The following is a 26,205-nucleotide window of genomic DNA, read 5'->3' on the forward strand; positions in this document are numbered from 1 at the left end:
ATTCAGAAAAGGCTCTGGAAAGATATTGCTGCATGGTTTAGAATCAAGATCATTTCTCTTAATTATCCACTACACTACCAGTCACCCTAATTATCAATAATCAGTGAGGGGTAGTCGAAGTTTATTCCATAAATGTTATTTTCCCTCATTTCTATGAAGCCTCACAGCAATGTGTGTTTTGTGATTACTTACCTCAGGGACATATTCTAGCACTTCACAATCACTCAAATGCTGCTTCATAACGAAGTTTATTCTTGAAGTGTAATTAGGCTATTCTTCCTGAGTTACATGATTATCTCTGGCATAGTAACTGGGTTGGTGCCTCTCAGTGCAGCTTTTAACTGACTGCAAAACTATCATGTGGCCCCAAGGAAGCAATACACACACATTGGTAATTAAGTTGATGAACACATCAGTTTGAGTCAGCTGGTACTGTCTGAGGGTGCAACATGCTTTTCTGAATTTGCAAACCCCCAGCCCCCAAACACACACACACACACTTGTGTGCCCGTCACCTTACAAAGTTTTAGAGGGCAACAATAGCTGAAACTCCTTTAATACCATCTCCTAAACCTACCGCCCACAAAAAATTTGTTAAACCTTCCTATTGTCTCAATGACTCTAAAGTCCCTCCCTGTGTTGCAAAATGAAAACTTTTAGAAATGTTGACTTCCTGCCAAACACATTTAAAAGCCTATTGAGGTTACCATACCTTCCTTGCTCGACAAGTCCTTGTAGACAGACTAGTACCAAACATGTTTAAGCAAGCTACAGTTGTCTCTGCAAAAGAGAAAAAAAAAAAAAAAAACAAGACGATGGCTGAAATATTAAAAACCTACAGGCCTTTACTTAACAAAAATAGTCAAATCTCACATAGCTCAAACTGTGTAGCCGCTTTAAAAAAAAAGGACGTCATGATATTAATCAGGCCTAATCTTTTTGCAGACTTTGATACGGTTGACCATAGGATATTACGGTTTTAGGGCCACGGGAATCTCTGAAATGGCATACAAGTGGCTAAGTTCCTTTATCAGTAATAGCTATCAAGAGGTACATTCAGCGCCCTTTGTAGCTCCTGTGGTCAAAATGGGCTGAGTTCCTTTAGGGCCAGTCCTCACTCCACTTTATTTTTTTTTAATAGTTTTATACTGCCATTGATAAAAGAGGTGTGCAAAAGAAAGTGCAGCATCTTTAATTATGCTTGTAGAGAAGACGTCTCAACTTCTCTTCCAAGAATCAATGTATTTATCAAAAGGTGGATCAAGACATTTTGAAAAACTACTGAAGACTGAAATTTGTAGTCTCAGCATTTAGTCTTCAAGGAGCGTGGACAAATTAAGGGGTCAGCGAAAGACCTGGGAACAATAGTGGACCATGAACTAACAGACTGCAAATTAATAGTGTGGTTTCAAAAGGGGTATTTACTCCCCACACAGTGAGAAAGTTCACGCCTTACCTTTTATCGGGAGCCACAAAATTGTAGCTATTGGAGGGAGAATTGATTATGCTGGCAGCATTAATCTGGTTTGCCAGACTGATTCAAAGAGACTCATTACTTCAGAATGCAGCCGCCAGGTTCCTGTTTAAGGCCCCTTGTAGATTACACACTTACACTGTTATAAATACATTGGCTACCAATAAAATAGCACATTCAAATTAAAATATGCTGTTTAGGATAAGCCTATCCATGGGTTAGCCCTGGACTTTGCTAAATATGTGGCAAGATTTATGCTGGCTAGGGCTCTGCACTCTTCTAAAGCCAATCTGTACCTAGGTTCTGGTAAGCAAGAGTGCAAGGTTGTACGTTTTCATTTTTGGCTCCCAGGAATTGGAACTCCTTCTTGGCATACATTTGATCGGCCACACATCCCTGGAATCTTTTAGACGGGCAGTGAAAAGCTTGCTATTTGAGAAAGCCTTTGGCTCTGAAATACAGGAACATGTCAGTATCTTCTGAGTGTTCGCACCATGATGCCTCAGTGAATGTGCACTCCATCACTACACAACCATAGTCTCACAATAGGGCAGACCTAATTGTGGTTGATTAATGGACCCCTATCATCTGACACTTTTTCAAATGTACATTCTTCCTGGCTTTCCAAATTAATCTGTGAAATTCTATGTAACAAAATACCAGTCTACAACCATCAACAACATAATAATCCAGCCTTAAAGGCCTTTTAGCTTTGGTTGAAGCATTCGCAACAGATGATTAGAACTACTTTCTTCAGCATAAATTTTCAGATTGATCAAATTGCAGCTACGTAAACTGACTGAAATGTTACCAATGAACCAATCATGCGTACAGCTTTCATCAGCTTGTCACCTTAACCAACTGAAGCCTTTAGTATTGCACATATGGTGGTCATCAGAAATACATAGTAATAATATATATATATATATATATATATACACACACACACACACACACACATATACATATACACACACACGCACACAAAAATAAAATTAGCAAAACCCCTTTAAAAAAATGGCCTTAACAAGAATTGGAACATTTCAAATCTTCAACACTTAGTGTTAACCAGAACCTTGCCTTAAACTAATGTAAGATTCTGTACAACACAAATATCTGTCTCCAGCTTTTAACACACCCTAATGGCCACCCGCCCTTCTATTGCCTCACACTACAATAAATTTGCCAGGCCTGCAGAATCCTGCATAAGCTTTCCTACAGTTAAACCCTCAGGAATACAGTCAGAAAAGTATATACACAAAACTGCATTTGACAAAGCAATATTCATCCCACTAGTAAGATGGTTAACAAAGAATATTAATGTGTAAATATGTCATTTGCAGCGTTTGCTAAAGGGAGGATTAAAATAAAAACCCTTGCCTTCGACAGTAATCTGTGAGAATCCACCTAACAGTACCAATCTAAAGGCTTTAAGGGTGGGTGGATTGTTACCCTCTGTTAAAGGATTGTTGGCTGCAAAACATGAGATTCACAATAATTACGTCTGGCCTATCGAGTTCGTAAGAATTTTCATAATACAAAGATTAGACCTCAGCCTCCAGCATAACTTTTCCAATGACATTATTTATCTATATTATAAAGAATAGGGTGTTGTGTGCCCTTTTGCTCACCAAGGTACTGCTTCTCTTTTCTGCAGTTGTGTCATCCCACTAACAGTAAACAGAAGAAAATACCACCGAGTTGCTTTAATGAAGGCTCTGTGGTGCTTAGTTTCAGCTCTTAAAAAACGTTTGCCTCGTGCCTCCATGGCAAATCGTGTTGTGTCGTTTCAACTGCATAATTACTCTGTTCAGACACTTTAAAGGCAACAGCAGCCCCTAGAAATGCATATAACTCCCATGTTTCTTTTAAGCCCACTGCAATAAACAGAGGCTGGGCAGATTAAGATCAGCTGCTGGGGAGAAGAACATGGACTTCCCTTGTTAGCCTCTCAACCAGTAATTAGTTTAAACTTTAAGAGTTCTGGTCCCCAGAAAGTGTTCCTCTGAAGGTTTGTAACTGGAATGAATGATTGTGTGCTGGTGTGAGATTATGTGTATTTAGGATTCTGCCGAATCCAGCATCAGCTAGAAGTATTTTCGTTTTCAGTATGTAGGGGTGCAGATTGAACTGTGTGCCTGTATGAGTGCATGGTAAGCGGTGTGCCTGTATGAGTGCAGGGTGAGTGGGGATGCTGTATGAGTGCAGGGTGAGTGGGGATGCTGTACGAGTGCAGGGTGAATGCTTTGCCTGGGTAAGTGCTAGGTGACTTGTACGCATGTGTGACAATAGAGTGAACACAGCAATATGAAGCTGTAACTGCTGGGTGAGTAGGGTGACGTGTCCAAGTGCAGGTTGAGTAATGTGCCCGCAGGGAATGTGGCAATACTGTTTGGGAATCCATTTGCATCTTTATAAAAAAAGGTGGCAAGCTTTCTTGTAAGAGTGGAGTAATTTAACACGGGAGTCAGAATTATGAGGAAGGACTCTTCTTTATTCAACCAATCACTCTCCTCAGCTGCGCTTATCAACTGTTATTTCATCAACGTTCCAAGTTAAGCTTCATGTAGAATGTACCATTAAGCAATACCAGGGGAGATGTGAAATGTTCAAAGTGATACAGGATAAATTATACATTAACCCGTTGAATGCGGGCGTCGGCCACTGGCCGACGCCCACACTCCCTCCCTGGTGCGGGTCACAACCAGTGGCCGACACCAGGGAGGGGGTTAAAAATCCTCCGGTGCAATGCACCGGAGGATTTTTTTTTTTTTCCACCGTAGGAGACGCGGAAGAGCTTCCGCGTCTCCATCCCACCCCCCTCCCACCCCCTTAGGACGTCAGCGAGGCGCGCCGTCACATTTTTTCCCCACCGGAGAAGGAGACGGAGGTAAGCGTTCTCTCCTTCTCCGGTGGGGAAAAAAAGGCCAAAACGGCCTCCCCAGATGCCAGGGAGGCATCGATGGAAAGGGGAGGCTCTCCCCTTTCCATCGATGCCTCCCTGGCACCATTTCCTGGCCGTGGATCGCAGCGCGGCTGCGATCCACGGGCAGGAAACGCCCCTAGGCACCAGGGATCTTCTTTGGGGGGGTCGGCCCCCTCGTAAAAGGGCCGGCCCCCCCCCCGGCAATATTTAAATTATTTACACTGTTTTGGGGGGCGATCGCGCCCCCCACAAAAAAAATAAATAAATACAAATAAAAAAATGGCGGGGTCGGCCCTTGGAACACGGGCCGACCCCAGGGGGAAAAAAAAAAAACGTCGTTTTGCCTGGGGAGGCCGATCGCAAAACAAAAAACTAATTGTTGGTGGTCAGCCCTTAGGGTGACCATCAATGGGGCCATTTTTTTTTTTTATACATGTGTGCTTTGCCGAGGGCAAGCACACATGTATAAAAAAAAAAAGATTTGTGACATGAGTCTCATATATATGTGTATATATGTATACACATATATATCTCTATATCTCTATATATATATATATAGATAGATATATTTTTTTCAGGACAAGCATTGCAGCGTCCATGTGCTGCTTTTCTGACTTGTTGGTGTGTATCTGGGCTTCTAACAACGCCCACCTCACGCCCATCACTACCACTCCTTTGATGGCATTGGAAAATGATTTACCTTTGTCCCTCCTTGGGGAGGTTTTGCTACCGCCTTGGCCATCGCCCCTGGTACATGGCTAATTGCACTTTTGCTGTTACGTTTAACTGCGAGCGAACTTCTTTTCCTTTTGTGTAACTCTTCACATGATGCTCATGGTGGCCATGGCGCTGTGAATCGGCTCTCTTATGTGAAAGAGTTTAACTTTAAATTATCAATTTATGTGGCAAGAAAAGTTGGGTTAGGAGTTTATAACGCTAATAGCTCTAACTCGAGCAGATGCGAGACCCATTGCATTGTAAATGCTTGTTATTCTTGTGTGTGTTGTTTTATAATGGTGAACAATTTCACTGCACTCCACGAGGACCGTGATCAAGACTCCTTGGTGAGTTAAAACACGTTGGTGGTTATTGACTGCAATAAAATACACGTTTATTTGTACTTCATGGAGTGCGGTGAAATTTTTCGGCATTAGATAATTTCTAGATTGGTCTTCCCGGTCACTGGGCACCGGCAGTGGAGTGTGCCGCCCAGCAACCCTTCAACCACTTTGTTTCTAAACATATAAATATATATATATATATATATATATATATATATATATATATATATATATATATATACACACACACACACACATATACACACACACACACACACTATGCATGCATGCATGTCTTTTCTGTAGTGGCAGTTTTGCTGGATAGTACTGAGGGAATTAGAAGAGGAGGTAATGGGAGGCAGAGCACCAAAAATGACTGTTGCACAGGGTGTGTGGTAAGGTGAAGTAATACATTCTTTTTTTGTTTTTTTCAGTGTTTTCAGAGAATCTGCAGAATTGGAGAAGAAGCGAAGGTAAGGTGACGACATTTCCTGTTGTACACAACAAACATACCAACAAGCAATTTTGTGACTATCTGCCTTCTATGTAGGATAGTAATTTAGAGGGACAGTTTAGCCAGTTGCAGAGATGGCGTCTCGTTGGATGACTGCTGATCAAGCCCTAGCTCGGGTTATGGAGGACAGTTCTGATGTAGGCTCAGAGACTGAGACAGCAGACACTGAGACAGCATCTGAGGGAGAGGACAATGGGGCAGATTCTGGGAGTGATTTTTCAGTCGGCGGAGTCCCATCTGACGACACCTCTTCCAGTGAGTCTGAAGGAGACAATGACGACATCCGTGCTGTCCCTTCGCAAGCACATTCTGGGCAGCGGGACCACATTGGGTTAGCCGAACCCAGAGAGCACGTGCTTGCTGCCGCAAGCACAGAACGAGTGCTCTCTTGGCAGCCCCCCTGTTTGGTTCAGCCCCAAATTCCACCTTTTACTGGTGACGCTGGATGTAAAGTCGATACAGCTAACTTTTTGCCAGTCGACTACATCTATCTGTTTTTGGATGTTGACTTTCTTCAGAAAGTTGTGCAGCAAACAAATTTGCGTGCAGACCAATTTCTGAGGGAGCGCTGAGGCACTCTAGGGCCCCGTTCTAGGGCACGCCAGTGGACTCCCACTTCGCTGGCGGAGTTGAAGATATTTTTGGGCCTTACCCTCAAAATGGGGTTAGTACAGAAACCCACCTTGCAGTCCTACTGGACGACTTGCACGGTTTGGGTAACTCCCATCTTCGCACCATACACGAGCAGAGATCGTTTTTTGCTACTGCAGCGCATGCTGCATTTCAATGACAATTCTGCTGCATTGCCCCGGGACCATCCAGATCATGACAGGTTGTTCAAAATTCGGCCTGTCGTGGAACATTTGTCTGCCAGGTTTCCAGAGATCTATACTCCTGGAAAGAATATAGCAGTCGATGAGTCCTTGATCCTGTACAAAGGACGGCTGCTTTTCAGACAGTACATTGCGAGCAAAAGAGCTCGCTATGGCATAAAGCTGTACATGCTGTGTGAGAGCTCTACTGGCTATGTGTACAGCCTGAGAGTGTATACAGGGAAGGATTCTACCCTAAACCCTGTAGGTTGCCCTCCCGCGTTAGGGGTCACAGGTAAGATTGTATGGGAACTTGTCCAGCCACTTCTTCACAAAGGTTATAACCTTTATGTGGACAATTTCTATACAGGAGTAGAGCTGTTCAGTGAGCTCTACAAAGCTGGCACTGTGGCCTGCGGTACAGTTCGTTGTAACCGCAAAGGATTCCCGCGGGAGCTTGTTTGCAAGAAGCTCCAGAAATCACAGAGTACTGCATTGCGTTCTAACGAACTGCTCGCAGTCAAGTTCCTAGATAGACGTGATGTATACGTGCTCACTACAATTCATGATGAGAGCACTTCTCCCATCACGGTTTGGGGTCAGATGGCCGAAGTCCACAAGCCCATCTGTATACTCGATTACAATAAGTACATGGGTGGAGTGGACAAGAACGACCAGGTTCTTCAACCATACAATGCGTGTCGTAAAACTCGCACTTGGTACAAGAAACTGTTTACCCACCTGATTCAGATGGCAACATATAATGCATATGTTGTTTACCGTCAGACAACAACAGGAAGACTCATGACTTTCCTTGACTTCCAGTTGTCTGTAAATGAAAGCCTCACTGCTGTTACTGAAGAAGCAGCAGCCTCCACCTCATATGTTCTGGAGGATGTGGCAAGGCTGCAGGAGCGACACTTTGCTGATCGCATACCTAAAACACCCAAAAAGGATCGCCCATGTCGTCGCTGTAAAGTGTGCTCAAAGCATGGAAAGCGGCAGGAGAGTCGGTATTACTGTCCCCAGTGTCCATCACAACCAGGCCTCTGTATCCCTACTTGCTTTACGTTGTATCATACTAAAGCAAAGTTCTGGGAAATCGACTGAGGTTGAGCTGCTGTTGGGTAATCCTTTCAGTGGCAGTGCATGGATACCGAACGTCCATGGGCCACTGCTTCGTTAGGCAAGGAGCCACAGAATTTTACTTCATCATGGACTTCCTTTTGGCGTGGTCGGTGTTCTGTTCAATTAACATGCATTTTCTTCCCCCTACTGCATATACTAGTAGACAGAACATATGCCACATTGCCACGGAGTACCCTTTCTTCACCTGCATGTCTTCCTTACTTTCAACGGTAGATATGCTCTCTCAGTTCGAGAAATCACTTTGTAGGGCATACTTGGAAGCCCCCAACTTGCTTCCACAAACTAGTATAGGTTCACTTGGCTATTATACAGGATTAGCCAGGACTCTGATGAGAACAGAGACATGGATGGGTAAGGAAAGCTTATGGTAGGAGTGCCTTCACAGGGTTATTGCACAGGTAGAAGGCAGATAGTAAAGGTAGTACAGATGTACATCATCTACACCTATGGATTCAAACCCATTGGTGCCATCCCAGCACTAAAGGAGAATGACTTGTATAGGTCAGTGTTTGACCTGCTTTTCATGTTCATCCTCCATCAGAACTTAGTAGATGTTCAGTTTGCTGTATAAGTGCATTATAGTCACATCACTGCACATAATGTTGGCTGGGACATATGCTATGGACTCCCCTATGTACCAAACACTACCCTTTTCCATAGCCTATGACCTTCTCTTTAGGGAACATCATGAGAAATCCCCAGCATGTCTCCCTTAGTTTCAAAGGTAGATATGCTCACTCAGTTCGAGGAATCGCTTTGTACGGCATACTCGGACACCCCCAACTTGCATCCACAAACTGGAAGGAGTTGGATTTAGCACAGAGATTGCGCTAAAGGCGCATGAAAAACATGTCTTCCTGAGCCTCAGGTGGCTGTCACAGGAGTCATTAGTAAAGGTTTGTTACGCATGCATTTGGTAATGTTAAGGAAGAAGGAGGCAGGTAGCCTATGACCTTCTCTTTAGGTAACAGCATGAGAAATCCCCAGCATGTCTCCCTTAGTTTCAAAGGTAGATATGCTCACTCAGTTCGAGGAATCGCTTTGTACGGCATACTCGGACACCCCCAACTTGCATCCACAAACTGGAAGGAGTTGGATTTAGCACAGAGAGTGCGCTAAAGGCGCATGAAAAACATGTCTTCCTGAGCCTCAGGTGGCTGTCACAGGAGTCATTAGTAAAGGTTTGTTATGCATGCATTTGGTAATGTTAAGGAAGAAGGAGACAGTTACTTGACAGGTGGTAAAATGTAGTCAAACTTATTCCGTTCTGTGGCGTGGGAATGTGATGGGCCCTTGTCTGGCAGCGGTAAGTTAATGTGAGTGGAGTGATTGATTGGATTGGGCCCGTGGCTGGCGATATGAAAGGGTTGTTTGTTGTGCGTGAATGGCGTGTGAATGGACCATAAAGAGGTTGGTGCCTGGACGCGGCTTTATGGCCCACCTTCAGAAGGCTTGGTTTCAACATTCAGATACTTTGATAAGTAATCATGCTTTAAAACCATAATTTCTGGAGGTGCTAAAACCAACCAGTGTGAGTGGTGGGTTAACTTTAACAAACTAGTACCAGGGGAGACCAAGGGTGCAGGACTTGCATGGCTCTCACCAGTTTTCCTTCACCCAGAATCCCCTTGAAATTACATTATGTGCTTAAAAAACAAATTTTCCTTGCATTCCAATGAGCAGAAGTCCAGGGATCTGCAGGGATCCTCAAAATTCCTACCACCCAGTGTTTCCCCACTTGTCCTGATAAAAACACAACCCCGCTTGTGTGCCTGCGCCTAGTGCCTGCTTCAGGAATGAATCACTCCAGGGTTAACAGTAGACCTCAAGCAAGGACTACCATTGACCCTTGTGTGATCCATTCCTGTCGCGGGCGCTAGGCCTACCCACACAAGTGAGGTATCATTTTTATCGGGAGACTTGGGGGGACGCTGGGTGGAAGGAAATTTGAGGCTCCTCTCAGATTCCAGAACTTTCTGTCACCGAAATGTGAGGAAAACTTGTTTTTTTAGCCACTTTTTGAGGTTTGCAAAGGATTCTGGGTAACAGAACCTGGTCAGAGCCCCGCGAGTCACCCCATCTTGGATTCCCCTAGGTCTCTAGTTTTCAAAAATGTACAGGTTTGGTAGGTTTCCCTATGTGCCGGCTGAGCTAGAGGCCATAATCTACAGGTAGGCACTTTGCAAAAAACAGCTCTGTATTTTGTCAAAAAATGGGATGTGTCCACGTTGTGTTTTGGGGCATTTCCTGTCGCGGGCGCTAGGCCTACCCACACAAGTGAGGTATCATTTTTATCGGGAGACTTGGGGGAACATAGAATAGCAAAACAAGTGTTATTGCCCCTTATCTTTCTCTACATTTTTTCCTTCCAAATATAAGAGAGTGTGTAAAAAAGACGTCTATTTGAGAAATGCCCTGCAATTCACATGCTAGTATGGGCACCTCGGAATTCAGAGATGTGCAAATAACCACTGCTCCTCAAAACCTTATCTTGATCCCATTTTGGAAATGCAAAGGTTTTCTTGATACCTCTTTTTCACTCTTGATATTTCAGCAAATGAATTGCTGTATACCCAGTATAGAATGAAAACCAACTGCAGGGTGCACCTCATTTATTGGCTCTGGGTACCTAGGCCCATATTTATACTTTTTTTAGCGCCGCATTTGCGTCGTTTTTTGACGCAAAAACGGCGGAAACTTGCAAAATACCATTGTATTTTGTAGGTTTGCGCCGTTAGCCGTCAAAAAGCGGCGCAAATGCGGCGCTAAAAAAAGTATAAATACGGGCCCTAGGGTTCTTGATGAACCTATAAGCCCTTTATATCCCCGCAACCAGAAGAGTCCAGCAGACAAAACGGTATATTGCTTTCAGAAATCTGACATCGCAGGAAAAAGTTACAGAGTAAAACAAAGAAAAATGGCTGTTGTTTTCAGCTCAATTTCAATATTTTTTTATTTCAGCTGTTATTTTCTATAGGAAAACCTTGTAGGATCTACACAAATGACCCCTTGCTGAATTCAGAATTTTGTCTAGTTTTCATAAATGTTTAGCTTTCCGGGATCCAGCATTGGTTTCACACCCATTCCTGTCACTAACTGGAAGGAGGTTGAAAGCACCAAAAATAGTAAAAATGGGGTATGTCCCAGTAAAATGCCAAATTTGTGTTGGAAAATGTGGTTTTCCGATTCAAGTCTGCCCGTTCCTGAAAGGTGGGAAGATAGTGATTTCAGCACCAGAAACCCTTTGTTGATGGCATTTTCAGGGAAAAAAACACAAGCCTTCTTCGGCTGCCCTTTTTTCCCATTTTTTTGGAAAAAACGAAATTTTCACTGTATTTTGGCTATTTTCTTGGTCTCCTCCAGGGGAAACCACAAACTCTGGGTACCATTAGAATCCCTAGGATGTTGGAAAAAAAGGACGCAAATTTGGCGTGGTTAGCTTATGTGGACAAAAAGTTATGAAGCCCTAAGCGCGAACTACCCCAAATAGCCAAAAAAGGGCTCAGCACTGGGGGGGGGAAAAGGCCCAGCAGCTAAGAGGTTAATAAAATAAACCATGTATATATTGAATGATAACAAACTTTAACAATGCATAACACATGAACTTGTGCTTGGTTCAAGCTCACTTTTTTATTTCCACTCGCAGCTTTTTTCCCCACCACTTCTAAAAATGCATCAACCGCCACTGCCTCCCAGTGCAGATTTATCTGTGTTCTATTATTTTTATTTTTTACAGTTACTGTTCTGACTTAAACTTCTTCTTTCAAAGTGTTGCTGCCATGTCACTCCTCAGGCCCTGCCCATTCCCTGGAAAAGCACTTGGGGTACTGTTTAGTGTAATTCTCAAAGTGCTGCGGTCTCTTCACATTAGCCGCGGTCTCTCCACCAGCCCTCAAGATGTGCACCCATCAATCTGCGCCTCTCTAGGTGCGGTTCAATCTTTCCTCTCAGAGTGAAGTCCCTCCCTGAAAATCCACTCTTGGTGAAATTTTCTGTAAGTGTGGAGCACAACCTCTCAGGACACCATTTCGAGCTCTCTGCTTTCAGGATACTGTCCAATCCCTGTGAAGTGTTCAGTGCACTGCCTTCAATCTAAGTGTACCTTTCTTTTTCTCTCAGGGTGCTGCTGCCTTCTCCCCTTTATTCTAGTTTTGGGGCGCTTCGCCCCTCTCCGAAATCCTTCCATAGCAGTTCTCATTAGGATGCTGCACTTACACACACCCCTCCCGATCTGCCCCTCTTACGGTACTGTCCCCTTCATGCCGCTGCTGGCCTCAAGCGCACACAGCCGGCTGTCCCATCCTCACGGGGTGACGTCTGCCTACATGCATCTTCGGCAGGGGATCCACCCACCCCTGTGTCCTCATATGTCCACCGATCAGTTTCCCTGTAGTGAACCATTTCTAAAGTCAATTCATCTTTTATTTATGAAAGCAAGCATGTGACTTGCAAAGAGTCAAACGAAAACTACACATTTTTCACATTCTAGATGCGATTTTATATCATGCGTTTCTGGCCTTTTAATTACCTACATCAGCACTACTTCCCTCTTCACATCCACTGCCGCAATGTCTCCACTCATTTCTGGACCAGAGCTATTCTTCCTTCCACTGCATCTCTCTCCATCCATCCATCACTTTGCATAGTCCCTGCCTCAATCTTCTATCATCTCCACCCAGTGCTCAGCTCTCCATCCAGCCCTTGTTCTTGGCTGCCCATTTATCTCCATGTCCTTTCCTCTCCGCCCATCCCTTGGCTATCACTTTCTATCAACGGCCCGTCTTCACGGATCCCTTGATTTCCTATCCCTTAGTACACCTTAGTCTTGGTCTCAACACCAGAGTATCTGACTACCTGCAGTCCTTCCACTGATCCAGGCCACTCCCTGTATCCCAGGCCAAAACCCTCACACTTCCAGTCTGCTTCCCCTCCATATCTTTGGTACATCTGTCCACCCATCCAATTCATCCTCGTTTCTCCACCAACTGCTGGCCTCTCCACCCACTATCACCCCTAGACTCCACCCAATCCAATTCCATCCCTCCAACTTTCCCCTCGCCCTCCACTTGTTCCCATCCATCCCATGCCCCTTCATCCTGCCCTCACCTCTAACAATTCTATGCCCCACCCCACCCGCACTAGTCCTCAGTCTCCTGCCTGCAGGTTACGTTTACATTCTGGCACCTCTGGTCTAGGGCAGTCTTTAATCCTTCTGAGGTCAGCAAGTTTCGTACGAATTCTGCCCAATTAAACATAGAACTGTGGTAATGGCATCACTCAGGCCCCCTCTCTTGCTTCTCAGCACACCACCCCCTTTATCAGACCCTCCGAGGGCCTCATAGCGTGGGTGGTTTCTCAAATGCACTCATCTGACCGGACAATGCCTACCGCTTCCCCTCCCACACCTCATTCAGCTACTCTGTGGCAATGAAGCAAGGTTACCACACGCAAGGAACCGAGCTTCTAGGCTCTTTCTGCTCATCCGATTATTCTGTTCTTGGAGGTGGGCAGATGCTACTCATAAGTGGTAGGGCTGTAGGTCAGGCTCCCAGCATCCTCCATCAGGACTCCCAACTTCGAGTCAGGCAAAACACACCCTGAACCACACTATGTCTGAAAAGGGCCTACTGGATGAGACAGGGGCACATACCACAGACCATTAGCACAACACTATACAGAAGGCATCACTAAACACTGATCACAACCTACCCCTCCTTCAAACCCCACTCCTAAGTAACCACCGTGCAAAATGCCCAACAATGAAAGCACCTCATTGCGGATTCACATCCTGCATAACGCAGCTTATTAACATACCCAGGCATTCTTTTTTTTTTTTGTTTAAACTCTGAACTTTCACAACACAGCTGAACAAGAAACAAACCTTTCTGCCAGTGTGCCTGCGGTCTAAGAGACATGAAACGTACAATTTTTTAATCTGCAAATGGGAAGGCTACTTGGAAGCCACTTTGGGTTTAATTGATGGAGTCACTTGTGCTTCCTGACCTGATTTTTTTTTTTTTTAGAGAGATATTGTAAGAGTGTTATCAACCGAGCTGTGGAGAGCATGCTTTTAATGGACATAAAAATGGTTTGCAGCAGGTAGCCTGATTGCATATTGTTTAAACTATTTTGCAAGCACGTTATCATAAAACAATCTTTTATGCAGTCATACTGTGTATCTAATAGTGCATTTCCCACTGATTCGTTTAATTTGATTGAGAACTCATACTCAAACCACAAAAAAGCATTGTCAAACCCAATAGATCTCACCTTCAGGTCAATTACCTTTTCTTTTCAGTCATGCTGTACAGCATCCCCAAATCGCCAATGCTGCACTCCATGGTTAATTTAAAAAAAAAAAAAAAAAAAAACACACACACACACCTCTGATACAGCCAGCTGCATTCTTTTGAAGCCCCATTACGTTTACATGCCTTCAAAATGACACTGCCTTTTTTCCATTTACCTATGTGAGTAAATAGAGGGGAAAAAGGTATCACTAAGCCAAATAATATCCCTATTACTACTAAGAATAGTGCCCATTAGGATAATAATGACAAAGAAAACTATAGATCTGACCAGGGCCATTGTAATTATGCATTAGGGGAGGGCCAAGTTGTCTGGCTGGAAAAATTAAATTATGAGGCAAGAAAAGGAAATTAGGCAGTTTATTGCAGCACATTGCTAGTATTACTTCATTAAGCAAGGGGCGGAACATGGAGACAAGAAAGTTGACTAATACGTCTTTCACAACTTGACACAGGGCTTTAACTGGGCCAGGTCCCTCTGGTTCTCAGACCCGGTAGTATTAAAACTAACATTGGAACAGGCCCTTTGTGGGGCCTACATTCATGTCTCACTTTACTGGGAAAACCACTTACGATTCCTGAGTGGTGCCAGTGTGGCATCTGGGAAGCCATTGAGTAGGACATCACAACGATTCATATGGCTGCATGCTGTACAGTGTCCATTCACTGCACCAATAAGATGCTAATGTTCCTCTGACTTAACCAGACACCAGATTTGTCAAATTGGTCACGTGATCTCAATTTCCATCCCATGTTTTTGGAAGGATAAACACTCTAGCCCACTGTTCACTGCCATTAAATGATTACTGTGCAGCACTACTCTCCCACACCCTTCCAGATGTTATGATATTTTTTCACGTCACTTCAATAAGGTTTACGCTTTATGGATGGCGGCGCAGCTCTATCTTCTAACACGTGGTTTCACCACGGCAATATGAATAGGGATTTAGAGACCGCAACATCATGTGGACTCCAACAACTTCCCACCATAGGCTCTGCACATGTGGTACAGTCACAGTGCAAGAGGGCGCCTCACTGCGGCCAATCCCGGTGCCAGGACTAGATAACTTTGTGGCCTCAAACCAGCTGTGATGTGCATTAGGGAGCAGTGACAGCTTGTGTGTGACTTCACTTCACTGTAGAAATAGCAGTAAGGTGGGCGCAGTCTGCTTTAGGACATCTACAGTTAGCTGTGCACTGGCTCCATACCAAGAGGGTGACCTACAGCTGTCCCAGTGTTTTAAACCCACATTATGCAAACAGCACACCAGATCTACTCGATTCTTCTTGCTTTCCTGGTCTCAAACAAGGAACTCTTAACCCAATCTTAACATTTCTCTTGTGCCTCCAACTTTATTTTACAACTACTTCTCTTTTGTTCTATACCTTTTCTGCTTCTATTGCCCTGTTACTGCTCTGCCCCACTCTAGTTGTGGGGCGAAAGTGAGAGGCAAGAAAATGAGGCTTGTTTGAGACCAAGTTAAAATTATTTATCTCCAACTCCAGGATACAATCACATGATCAGTATATGTGTATTTGTGTACACAGCATTGAAGTAATCCATAAAAGCAGGAGCAAAAAACACAAGGGAAATCTCAGCTTTTCAGGTCTCTGCTGAAACATCCCTAGTGGAACACACCAAAAACCGAATGGGTTTAGAGCCCTCATTGCTTACTTCACCGGTTAACAGTCAAGAAAGTACTTTCTCATTCTGTACTCAAGTACAGTGGAGGTGTTTTCTGGCTTTTGCCTTTGTATGCTGCTTTCTACCACCAGATACCTGCTCGGTTCCCATCCTACCCACCCCAGTGTTGCACAACACCCCTTTCAACCTACCTGTGTTAAAATACAGAGGTATATTTTTTCCAAGGTATGGTCAAAGAACAGACTTTAAGGGTTGTTTTATTTTCATTTCTTGTACCCCACATATGGCATGAATGCAAAGGACTTGTCATACAAAGGCATGAATGGGTAATTTGGCGGAGGGGGTGGAGAACAGAGAAGAACTGCCTCCTGTACTCAGCTTTCGTTTGAGGCAGAAGACATACGACATACTTTGCGTGACTGAGGTGATGTCCCGAGAAGGCCCAAAAACCTGCTCTATGGGCAGCTGCGAAGGACCGACATGGCTGTAACATGTTTTAGTACTGTATTAAGTGAATAGGGCCTTGGCAATTGTTTTCCTTTTAATTCTGACACTTTCTTTCCGAGTTAGAAGCATAAACAAAATGTAGGCAGGCCATTTATAAGGGATCTAATATGGAACTCAAAAGTACAGTTTTGACAACTTAAGGTATGCACTGACTTCCCCTCCAACATTTTTCAATGTTTTTTCCTTTTTTTAAACAAGCTACAGCAGAGCCAACGGCTTGTCTCTGCAGTCGAGCTGTAGGCAGATGGAACACTATGGCCAAGCACTTCTATGTTTTATTGTGCAGCCGTGTTTTGAGGATTGTACCTGAGCTGCATTCGAGAGCAGAGCGATGTGCCAAGAAGCAGTTTACACTCACTTAAGAAAACGTCAGAGTAATTTACACGGATGTGAAGAATCTACAAAGTAAAAGCCGCATGTGCTTCTTTGCTCCTTAGCTGTTCTGTGCCCAAGCCCCGAGGAAGACAAACTGGTCTATTAGGTAACGATATGCTTTAAACATCTGCCTGCGTAATTAAAACAAATGTTTCATACACGCAAGCTTTGGCAATAATAGTATGTTGAACTATAGCGAGTTCAGTATATTTTCAGCTTTAGTAAGAGAAAAATAAACTAGAGTACCGGGAGAGCACTCTTGTCCTCCAGTTTTAGGCACATCTGGCACATGGGGAACATGATTTGAATATAGTGTTGTGGCATAGTCCGGAATTTTTAACTGTTGGCTGCACTACAGCCTGCCTCATAGGGCACGCGAGCTCATCTACATTGTTTTGACAATGCAGTCTGGTACCTGTAGTTCTGCTATTACAAGGTCTAACTGGAAATGTAAGGCGATTGTCTTCGTGCAGCTCCGATTTCGCCAGGGCTTCTTTTTAAGGGCAGATTTAACCACCAAAGAACAGAGCCACGTCCGGGTTTAAATGAAAAATGAAACCGGCGTACTTAGAATAAGACAAAAAAAAGAAGAAACATGACCTTCTGGGAAAAAACACTGCAATCAGAGATCAATTCAAAGTGGGTTGTGCTTCTATGAGCTCCGTGTTAAGCTTGGCTGTGGGTTCCAGAAGGGGCTTGTGAAAGCAGAAGCTTGAGGGGCGTGCCTGGATTTTTTTGCTCCACTAGGAGCGCTGTTCCCGAGGCCGGGCCTGTGTACAGTGCACTGAGGCGCAGAAGGGGTGTGCGAGACTCGCAGGGAGGAATCCTGCCGAAGGATAGTATTCCAGGGACGGGTCAAGTCCAAATCCACATGTGCAGCAACGACAGTCTGCGTGCACCACAGACAGCGACTGGCGCACGGAGACATAAAGGCAATACAAGGACTGATTACTTACGTGGACTATGTCCTTCAAACACATTTCACCTCCTCCACCCCACCCCTTCGCCAATCTGCACAAACCAACAAGACCCCGAATCCCTCCGTCCACCCCTACCCTCCCGTCCCGTGGGAGACCGCGGTCATTCTCCTTTTATCCCAACCTCCCCCCTTCTTCCATGCAAACCCCATCCCTTCACCACCCACCTGCCGCTCTCACGCAACTCTCGCCCTACTCACCTTATCTCAACTGTCCCACCTCCCTCTCTCTCCCCTTAACTCACCAACTCGCTCCCAACTTACCCCCCGGATGTCCCAGTACCCAAATATCATGGTCATTGCGTAACCGGAATAACAGATGACTCGATCCTAGCACTCCAGAAGCGGCAGACGTCCAGGAACCGTGAGCGGCGCGATGATTTTATATAGTGCTGGGTGCGGAAGCACGTGAACTCCCGGAGGACGGGAGGAGGCGGAGGCAAGGGGCAGCGGAAGTCGTAGTTGAAGCTTTTTTTTTCACTTGGGTCAGAACTCACATGGAGGGACTGGAAAAAAGAAAGAGTATAACAAAATTTCTACCATTCGCGCTAAGAATTTTTCAATTCTATTAAGGACATAGAAGCGAGGATTATGCTTTTCTTTCCATGCTTTATTTTTAACAGCAGCCAATGAAAATCATGGTAAACAAAAAACTACATATCCCAACACTTGTAATATCAGGTGATGATCATAGAGGAGGAAGCCTATAAAGTGTTGCACCACACCCAGCCACTCCTCTTTCTTTGTCCAAAACTGGCAACAGATAAGTCAAAGTCTTAACATGAAACTTGAAAACGAAATCCCGAAAAACAGAAGAATTGGAATCCAACTTGACTGGAAGTAGAGCGATACCAGAATGGGCCAAAACTACTTCTCTTCATTTCCTAGGAAAAAAAGGAAAATTCGGGCCATAAAAACTGAATATCATAAAGAGATACTTATATCTACTACTAAACAGGGTGGGTTAGCACTGAAATACAATAACTTGTACATGAACTTCAAGAAATAATATGTACCACAATAAAACATATACAACAGTGCGGCGGGATAATCCTCGCCTCCGTGTCCTTAATAGAATTGAAAAATTCTTAGTGCGAATGCTAGATTTTTTTTTATTCTATGTCAGCACCGGAGGCTCAGATTATGCTTGTTCAAAGCTGATTCACAACCACCGATGCAATATCCACAATAGGTTTACAATAGAAAGTTTTAAAAGTCGAAGGAGAAGACCAGTCTGCTGCCCTTAAAATGTCCTCTAAACGAGAACCCAAAGCCAAAGACTTTGAAGCCATAGCGCCTCTGGCAGAATGAGCACCAAAACTAGAAATATCAATGCCTGCTTCATTCAGTAACCAACGCATCCATCTAGCGAGGGTGGCTGATGAAACAGGATGATACGGCTTAACTAATGAAATGAGTAATTGACCCCCCATATCAGAACAAAACTCTTCTGTACTCACCTCGTAAGCTTTAAGACACTGCACCACACAAAGTTTGGGGTTGTCCACAAAACAGGGATAAGAAACAGCCTTCAGATTGCATTTAGTTCTACGCGAAATAGAAAAAGAAACCCTCTCATGGGAAAAAACTCTCCCTGCCAAATCCAGAGCCCTAACATCTGAAACTCTCTTACAAGAAATTAAACATAACAACATAGTAAGTTTAGCTGACAGCTGTTTCCTAGACAAAAATCTATTGGAAGGCCAAGATTCTAAAAAATGAAGGACAATATTCACACCCCAAAGGGAAGCATAGCGAAGACGAGGGGGATTAGCCAATCTGATACCCCTCATTAATTTACACACAATTGAAGACTCCCCGATGGGTTTAACCTCCACTGGTAAATGGCCTGCCGAAATAGCAGACCGATAATTATTGATAGAGCGATTAGCTAGACCTGACGCCGCTAGCGAGTATAGGAAATTTAGGACCAGACAGCAACCTGCTGAAGAAGGATCCGCACTCCTAGTACTACACCAAGAACTCCATCGCTTCCAAGCCGAAGCGTATCTCTTGTGAGTACTGGAGGACCAGGAACCTGCAATGAACTCGAAAGACTCTTTCCAAAGACCTGGGATGTTCCATCTTTCCCTGAAAGACGCAAAGCCATCAGAGATAGCTGACCCGACAGGATTAATGGATGCAAAAGACCCAGAGGGTCCTGGAGAAGATTCTCCCGGAAGGGAAGAAGGATCAGATGATCGCAACTCAACTCCATTGCCAACGGGAACCAAAGAGGAGTCACCAGGACCAACTCTGCTTGCTGACGTCTGATCTGAGCCAAAACCGTGGGTATCATTAAGAAGGGAGGAAAAGCGTAACTCTGTTCTTGAGACCAGTCCTGAAGAAAGGCATCCGTCTTCGATGCTTCCGGATCTGGTCTCCAACTGAAAAAACGTTTTATCTGCCGGTTGAGGCGAGACGCAAACAGGTCTATTGAAAAAGGACCCCACCGCGCAGAAAGAGTTCTGAAAACTCTGGGATGTAACCTCCAATCGCTGAAGTCTCTCAGGTGACGAGAGTTCCAGTCCGCCACCAAGTTGTTGGACCCAGGAAGGTACTCCGCCACTACTGAAATCCTGTGCTGAAGGCAAAAGTGCCAAAACTCCTTGGCTATCTCCGCTAGAATGCGGGAACGAGTTCCCCCCAACTTGTTGACATATCTCACTGCCGAGATATTGTCCATGCGAAGGAGAATATAACAGTTGGCCCTGATGGGAGAAAGACTCTTGATTGCAAATGAGCCGGCTAGGAGTTCCAAACAATTGATTTGGAGGTTCAACTCCGTGCTGGACCATCTGCCTCCCTTGGACACTGATCCGCACTGGGCTCCCCAGCCCCAATGACTGGCATCGGTCTCTATCACCACGTCTGGGTAAGAGCTGAAGATGGCTCTGCCGTTCCAGGCTTCCATATGATCCAACCACCAACCCATCTCTGCACAAGACTCCTCTTATAGGGGAACCTGATCCGCATAACTGAGGCCTTTCTGAAGATGAGATATCTTCAAACGTTGAAGGGCTCGGTAATGCAAAGGACCCGGAAAAATTGCCTGAATCGAAGAAGAAAGCAGGCCCACCATGCGGGCAATCGCCCTCAATGATACAGTCTGTTTGGATAACAGAGACCTCAACTCTCTCTTGATCGAATGAATCTTCCCGGGGGGAAGAATCAATAGAGACTGTATCGAGTCTATTTGGAAACCCAGAAAATCTATCCGTTGAGAGGGAACCAGAATGGATTTCTGGGCGTTGATTATAAAACCCAGACTCTGAAGTAGAGACACTGAACATTCCGGATGAGACAACAGCAGGTCTCGATCCTGGGCCATGATCAGAATGTCGTCTAGATAAATTATTAATCGGACCCCTTGGGAGTGAAGGAATTCCACAATTGGACGCATTATCTTCGTGAAACACCAAGGGGCAGAAGACAGACCAAAGGGGAGAACTTTGTACTCCTAATACTCGGTCTCCCAACAGAACTGGAGAAATCTCCGATGCGGAGGAAAAATAGGAATGGTCAAGTAAGCGTCCTTTAGATCTAAGCGGACCAACCAGTCTCCCTCTTGGAGAACGTCTCTCAGCAGATGGATGCCCTCCATCTTGAAATGACGATATAGTAAAAAACAGTTGAAATCTTTTAAGTTTAGAACCAGGCGAGAACCGCCACCTTTCTTGTCCACTAGAAACACCGGGCTGACAAAACCTGAAGGGTGACGAGAAACCCTGACAATGGCGCCCTTCTTTACTAGAGCTGAAATTTCTGCGGAAATGAGACTGTGTTCTTGAAGGAAAAAATATACCTGTCTGGGAAGGCACTGTTGATACGGAGACTCGTAAAACTCTAGCTTGAACCCCTGCACGGTCTCTAAGACACAAGCATCTGAAGAAATCAGACGCCAAGCCTCCAAAAAACTCTGAGTTCTGCCCCCAACATTACCTCTGAACTTACAATCAAGCTCACCTGTGCCTCCCGACTCCTGGGAGAAAGATTGATGGCCTTTGGATCTCCCCCTGCGGAATCTGCCCGACCATATCTTGGTCTCGATGGGTAGAAGGTAGAAGAGGAGGAGTCGTACTCCTGAAAACCTCCTCTTCCTTGCTAGTAGAAGCCACGTTGAGGGCCTTGTTGATTGAAGCGGCCGAAGGCACGCCCTCTGTAGCGTCCGTCCCCTCTAAAAAGTGGACGCAGCACTCTCCTGATGGATCCTTGTGCCTTGTCCAAACTGGTGTAAGTGGAAACAAACTTGGAAAGTTTTTTCATAAAGGGGGACCCAAAGAGCAAACCCTTGGCCCCAGGGCCTGATTCAGAAGCAGCCAGGTCTGCCAATTTGGGGTCTAGCTTCATCAACACAGATCTGTGACGTTCAGAAGATATGGCGCAATTGGCATTGCCCAAAAAGCAAAGCGCTCTCTGAGCCCAACCTACTAGAATGTCCGGGTTGATAGGCTCACCTGACTCCTTGGCCTGAAAAGCCAACTCTAAAATCTTAGTTAAAGGACCGGAAATGTCCAACAGCTTATCCTGGCATCAGCGCCAGGCACGATCTATACCCTTCTTTGGGTCTTTTGCAGATTTCTTGAGGAAAGAGACCAGAGTAGGATCTAATGGGGTCTCGGTAATTTGGGACGGAAAATCTGGTCTGGGACACTCAGACCTCAGCCTGGAACGAATATCCTTATCGAAGCTGTGTCTAATGTGGGCTTCCACATAATCCGCCACCTCAGGGGGTGGCAACCATAGTGAAGATCTGGGGTGCACAATGTCCTCTGGTTCGAAAGTCAGAACCTTAGGGGTAGGAGCCTCCTGGTGATGAACCTTCTTCTTGCGCTTACGAGGGGGGGATCATCCTCCTGTTCGGAGGAGTGCTCAGAGGAAGAAGAAGCTGGGTCACTAACAGCTTTCTTTTGCGATCCTGCATTATAGTCATGCTCCCTTGCCATGTTTCTTATAAGGGATTCAAAGTCCGCAGCATGCAGGTTAGAAATCTACTTAGAAGCTTGGGTGTTCGTTGAAAGGGAAGGTTCCCCAATGGTTGGACGCCCAACGGGGCTACCCAGCCCTGTTGTTCCACCAAACCCAAGAGATGGTGTTTGATGGGCTGAATGGCTGGAGCTAAAGCCTGATTGACCGAGTGACGCACTCCTGCGTCAAGAGCATATACTAAATCTTGGTCAAAAGAACCAGCTGTATCATCCAGATAGTACAATTCCTCGGCTTGGTCATCGTAGCCAGCCATACTGTAGAACAGTAGAAAGGGCTCCAAAGGAGCAGTATAAACAGTTGAAAGAAGCAGGGCACTAAAAAAAATAAATTAGGATATGGAGGGACCTGCCCTGTGAAGAGGTAATTATATCCTTGAAAGCAGGCCCAGCCTGAATAATAATTTATTTCAACCCCAGTGTACAGGCACTGGGGTGTAGGTGGGGAGCTGAGCCGGTGAAAAAATATCCAGTAAATTCACAGCGCTGCAGCGCTTATTCCTGAAGAGGAAGAACCTCTGAAGAATGCGCTCAAACGATCGTGAAATGGCCTAGAAAGGCTTTAGGATAATTATCTTCACGCTCCGGCACGAGCTCTACAGGCAGGGGACCCCCTGGGGCAAAGCAAACAACAGACTCGGCCCGGCCGCTAAAGTGCTCGTGCTCAAGTAATTTACAGGCCTCCCAGGGCAGAGCAAACAACACGCGGCTTCGCGCTGCGATCCAGGGCAGAATAAAGCTCAGGAGAAGCGTGCACATGGGCTGCACTTGCTCCAGATAACGCGCTCACGTAGAGCGTGTGTAATAAAATAAAATAATTAATAAAAAACACAACACCGGCTATAAAGAGAGGACTGCGCGGGAACGCACGAGTCCTCGCTCCCCTGCTCCCACTCCACACAGTTAAAAAGCGATCCAAATGGACGCTTTATAAGAAGGGAAAAACCGCTCCATGCACAATAACATTTAAATATACTGAAAAGAAGAAAAAAGGGAAAACCGCTTAACTGGCTGCGAAGCAGCAAAGAAAGAGGAGTGGCTGGGTGTGGTGCAACACTTTATAGGCTTCCTCCTCTATAATCATCACGTGATATTACAAGTGTTGGGATATGTGGTTTTTTGTTTTCCATGATTTTCATTGGCTGCTGTTAAAAATAAAGCATGGAAAGAGAAGCATAATCGGAGCCTCCGGTCCTGACATAGAATTGGTTCTATGTGGAGGCGGAGGGCTGGAAGAGAACTGGGGGCAACGAAGGACTACTGTATTCCAACCGCCTGCGCCTCTCCAGCTCAAGAGGGAAGTTTAGAAATACCGCTGCTGCCCCTGCGTTTGTGCCTAAGCCTCCCCGAAAGCGACGTTATGGAATGCGTGAAGAATCACAGAAATACTGTTTCAACCACTATGTGTAAATGTTTTTGTATACTGTAATATTGTACATGGAAATAGTCAAGTTGTCCATTTTGGAAACAAATAAGTATAGTGATAGAAGTACGTGTTGTCATTTTTGCAAAATGACATTTGCAGCGGCAAAAGTAAAATGCTGTTTTTCTAGGATCACTGGGTTTAAAGTATTTTTAAAATTTAGGCACAAGAAGCTCCTGGCGCGCCTGGTCCTTAGTAAACTTACAAGGGGACGTGTATAGGTCGATGAACCTTTTTAATCACATGGAGTATCCAAGCTATGTAGTAATTGATGAACATCAATTATCAATGTAATCAATCAATAGCCACTAAGGGAATCATTAAACATTTGACAATATATCAACATTTCATGAATAACCACAACTCAATATAGGTTTTAACAATTTTATTTCCCTATTTGTTACAATACTAGTCCATTGATTAATTCAAACTTTATTCAATTAGCTCAGAATTAGTTAATTAATGACGACCAATAACATAATCTAATCAGAATTTGAGAAAACATATGCTCTAATGCTTCAGCCTAAGCTAACAAGGATGAATATATCAACATTAATAGCAGAGTTCAGCAATCAATTCGTCAATCATTTGTCACTGTCAACGTCACCCAAGGGACGCTTCTCTAACCCAGATTAGCATTAGCATGTGGGACTTCATGCCAAAACAATTTAGAACACTAATTTAGAAAACATCTAGCTAAAAGGAAACCTTAATCAAACAGCACAGTTGGTACCTAGAAAGAAAAGGCACAAAAAGTTAACAGTCACATCGTCATAGCTACCTATCCACAGAATGGATCAGCAACAAAGTCAGTCTTCGTCTTCAAGTCATCAATTGATCAGCAACGTATCAGGCTCTCAAGAACATGAGCCCAATGACAGATTCTCAAATCGCGTCTTCTGGCATCAGCATTCCATCCCTCACATCTCGCATCTCATCTGAAGTTCTTGCCCTTTGTCATGACTTTTTATTTAGGTTTTCCAGGCCATCCCCCTAATTCCTAATTGGTCAGTCAATCACCAGTTATTACTGTAACCAATAACTTTAATTTTACAAATCTATAAATTCTAATATTACACCATTCTCAGGGTGTTGATTGGTTCACTGTACAATGTCCTCATCATCCGGTTCATCAGGTATTGAAAATGTTGCATCTTCTTCTGCAGTCAGTGTCTCTATTGTTCGAGTCCTGGGAAAGTACATCTTGTCTGCTCTACACAACATATGTTGCGATTTGATTCACTCATCTCCTGTCTGTCGGTACATTGCAGAAAATTCTAGCTAAGCAGACTTTAACAGCAAATGGTTCACGGTCAGTTCAATACATCAGCTTTTTCTAAAGTGCTAGTAATTCAGCTTCTGCACGAGGCCTGGCAAAACTAGGCCAAAACTTTGGCTAAGTTAACTCTACAATATAGTGCAAAACAGGGGTTATATATCTTAATATGACATACTACTACATTATTATTACACATTTTCATTATTTCACACATTTTTAATCATTTTAGTGCAAGTTCGTATAAGTTGGCTGTCACTCTCCCTGGGCACATTTTCAAATGCGCACATTCATTTCTCTACGTTTAGTTTTCTTGTTAATCAAAACACATAAACATTCATTAATAATTTCTAATTAGCATATCTGCTTCAACAAAGCTTTGTGGTTTTTGTTATAATAACAACATACAAATATATATAATGTTTATATAAATATAGTGTGTGTGTGTGTATATATATATATATATATATATACAAATACAATTTTAACAGTGAGAAAGATGATTGGCAAATTCAAATCCTGCAGGGCACAATCCGCATTCCATTTTTCCAAGGTTGAGTACCCTTAATTTAGGCACTAGAAACATCTTCTCAAAAGCACTTTATAAGTGTAGTATGAAGCATTATGTAAAGATCCGAGTTGTTGTATTTTAAGGGCCAGAGTTGTTTACTTAAGTAACAAAATTAGAGCCCCCCACCCTCTGGACTCACTCCGGGTGTGCTGTGCTGAGACGGCCCACTGGAGCTTAAGGCCCCCTGCACTACAGGGGCTGTG

At 44.3% G+C, this 26,205-nt stretch overlaps 1 protein-coding gene across 1 annotated transcript in view; it reads right to left on the reverse strand.

Annotated features, from left to right (window-relative positions):
• The window catches only part of LOC138299792 (glutathione S-transferase Mu 1-like), an 81,044-nt gene extending 62,875 nt beyond the window's left edge, over positions 1 to 18,169 (reverse strand). The window contains exon 1 of the mRNA XM_069238348.1: positions 18,012 to 18,169. Within this exon, the coding sequence (XP_069094449.1) occupies positions 18,012 to 18,047 (36 nt within the window). The 5' untranslated portion in view covers positions 18,048 to 18,169. The remainder of the gene's footprint in view (positions 1 to 18,011) is intronic.
• Between the last annotated feature and the right edge of the window lie 8,036 nt (positions 18,170 to 26,205).

Source organism: Pleurodeles waltl, chromosome 6 (genome assembly GCF_031143425.1).
Source record: "Pleurodeles waltl isolate 20211129_DDA chromosome 6, aPleWal1.hap1.20221129, whole genome shotgun sequence".
Lineage (NCBI taxonomy): Eukaryota > Metazoa > Chordata > Amphibia > Caudata > Salamandridae > Pleurodeles > Pleurodeles waltl.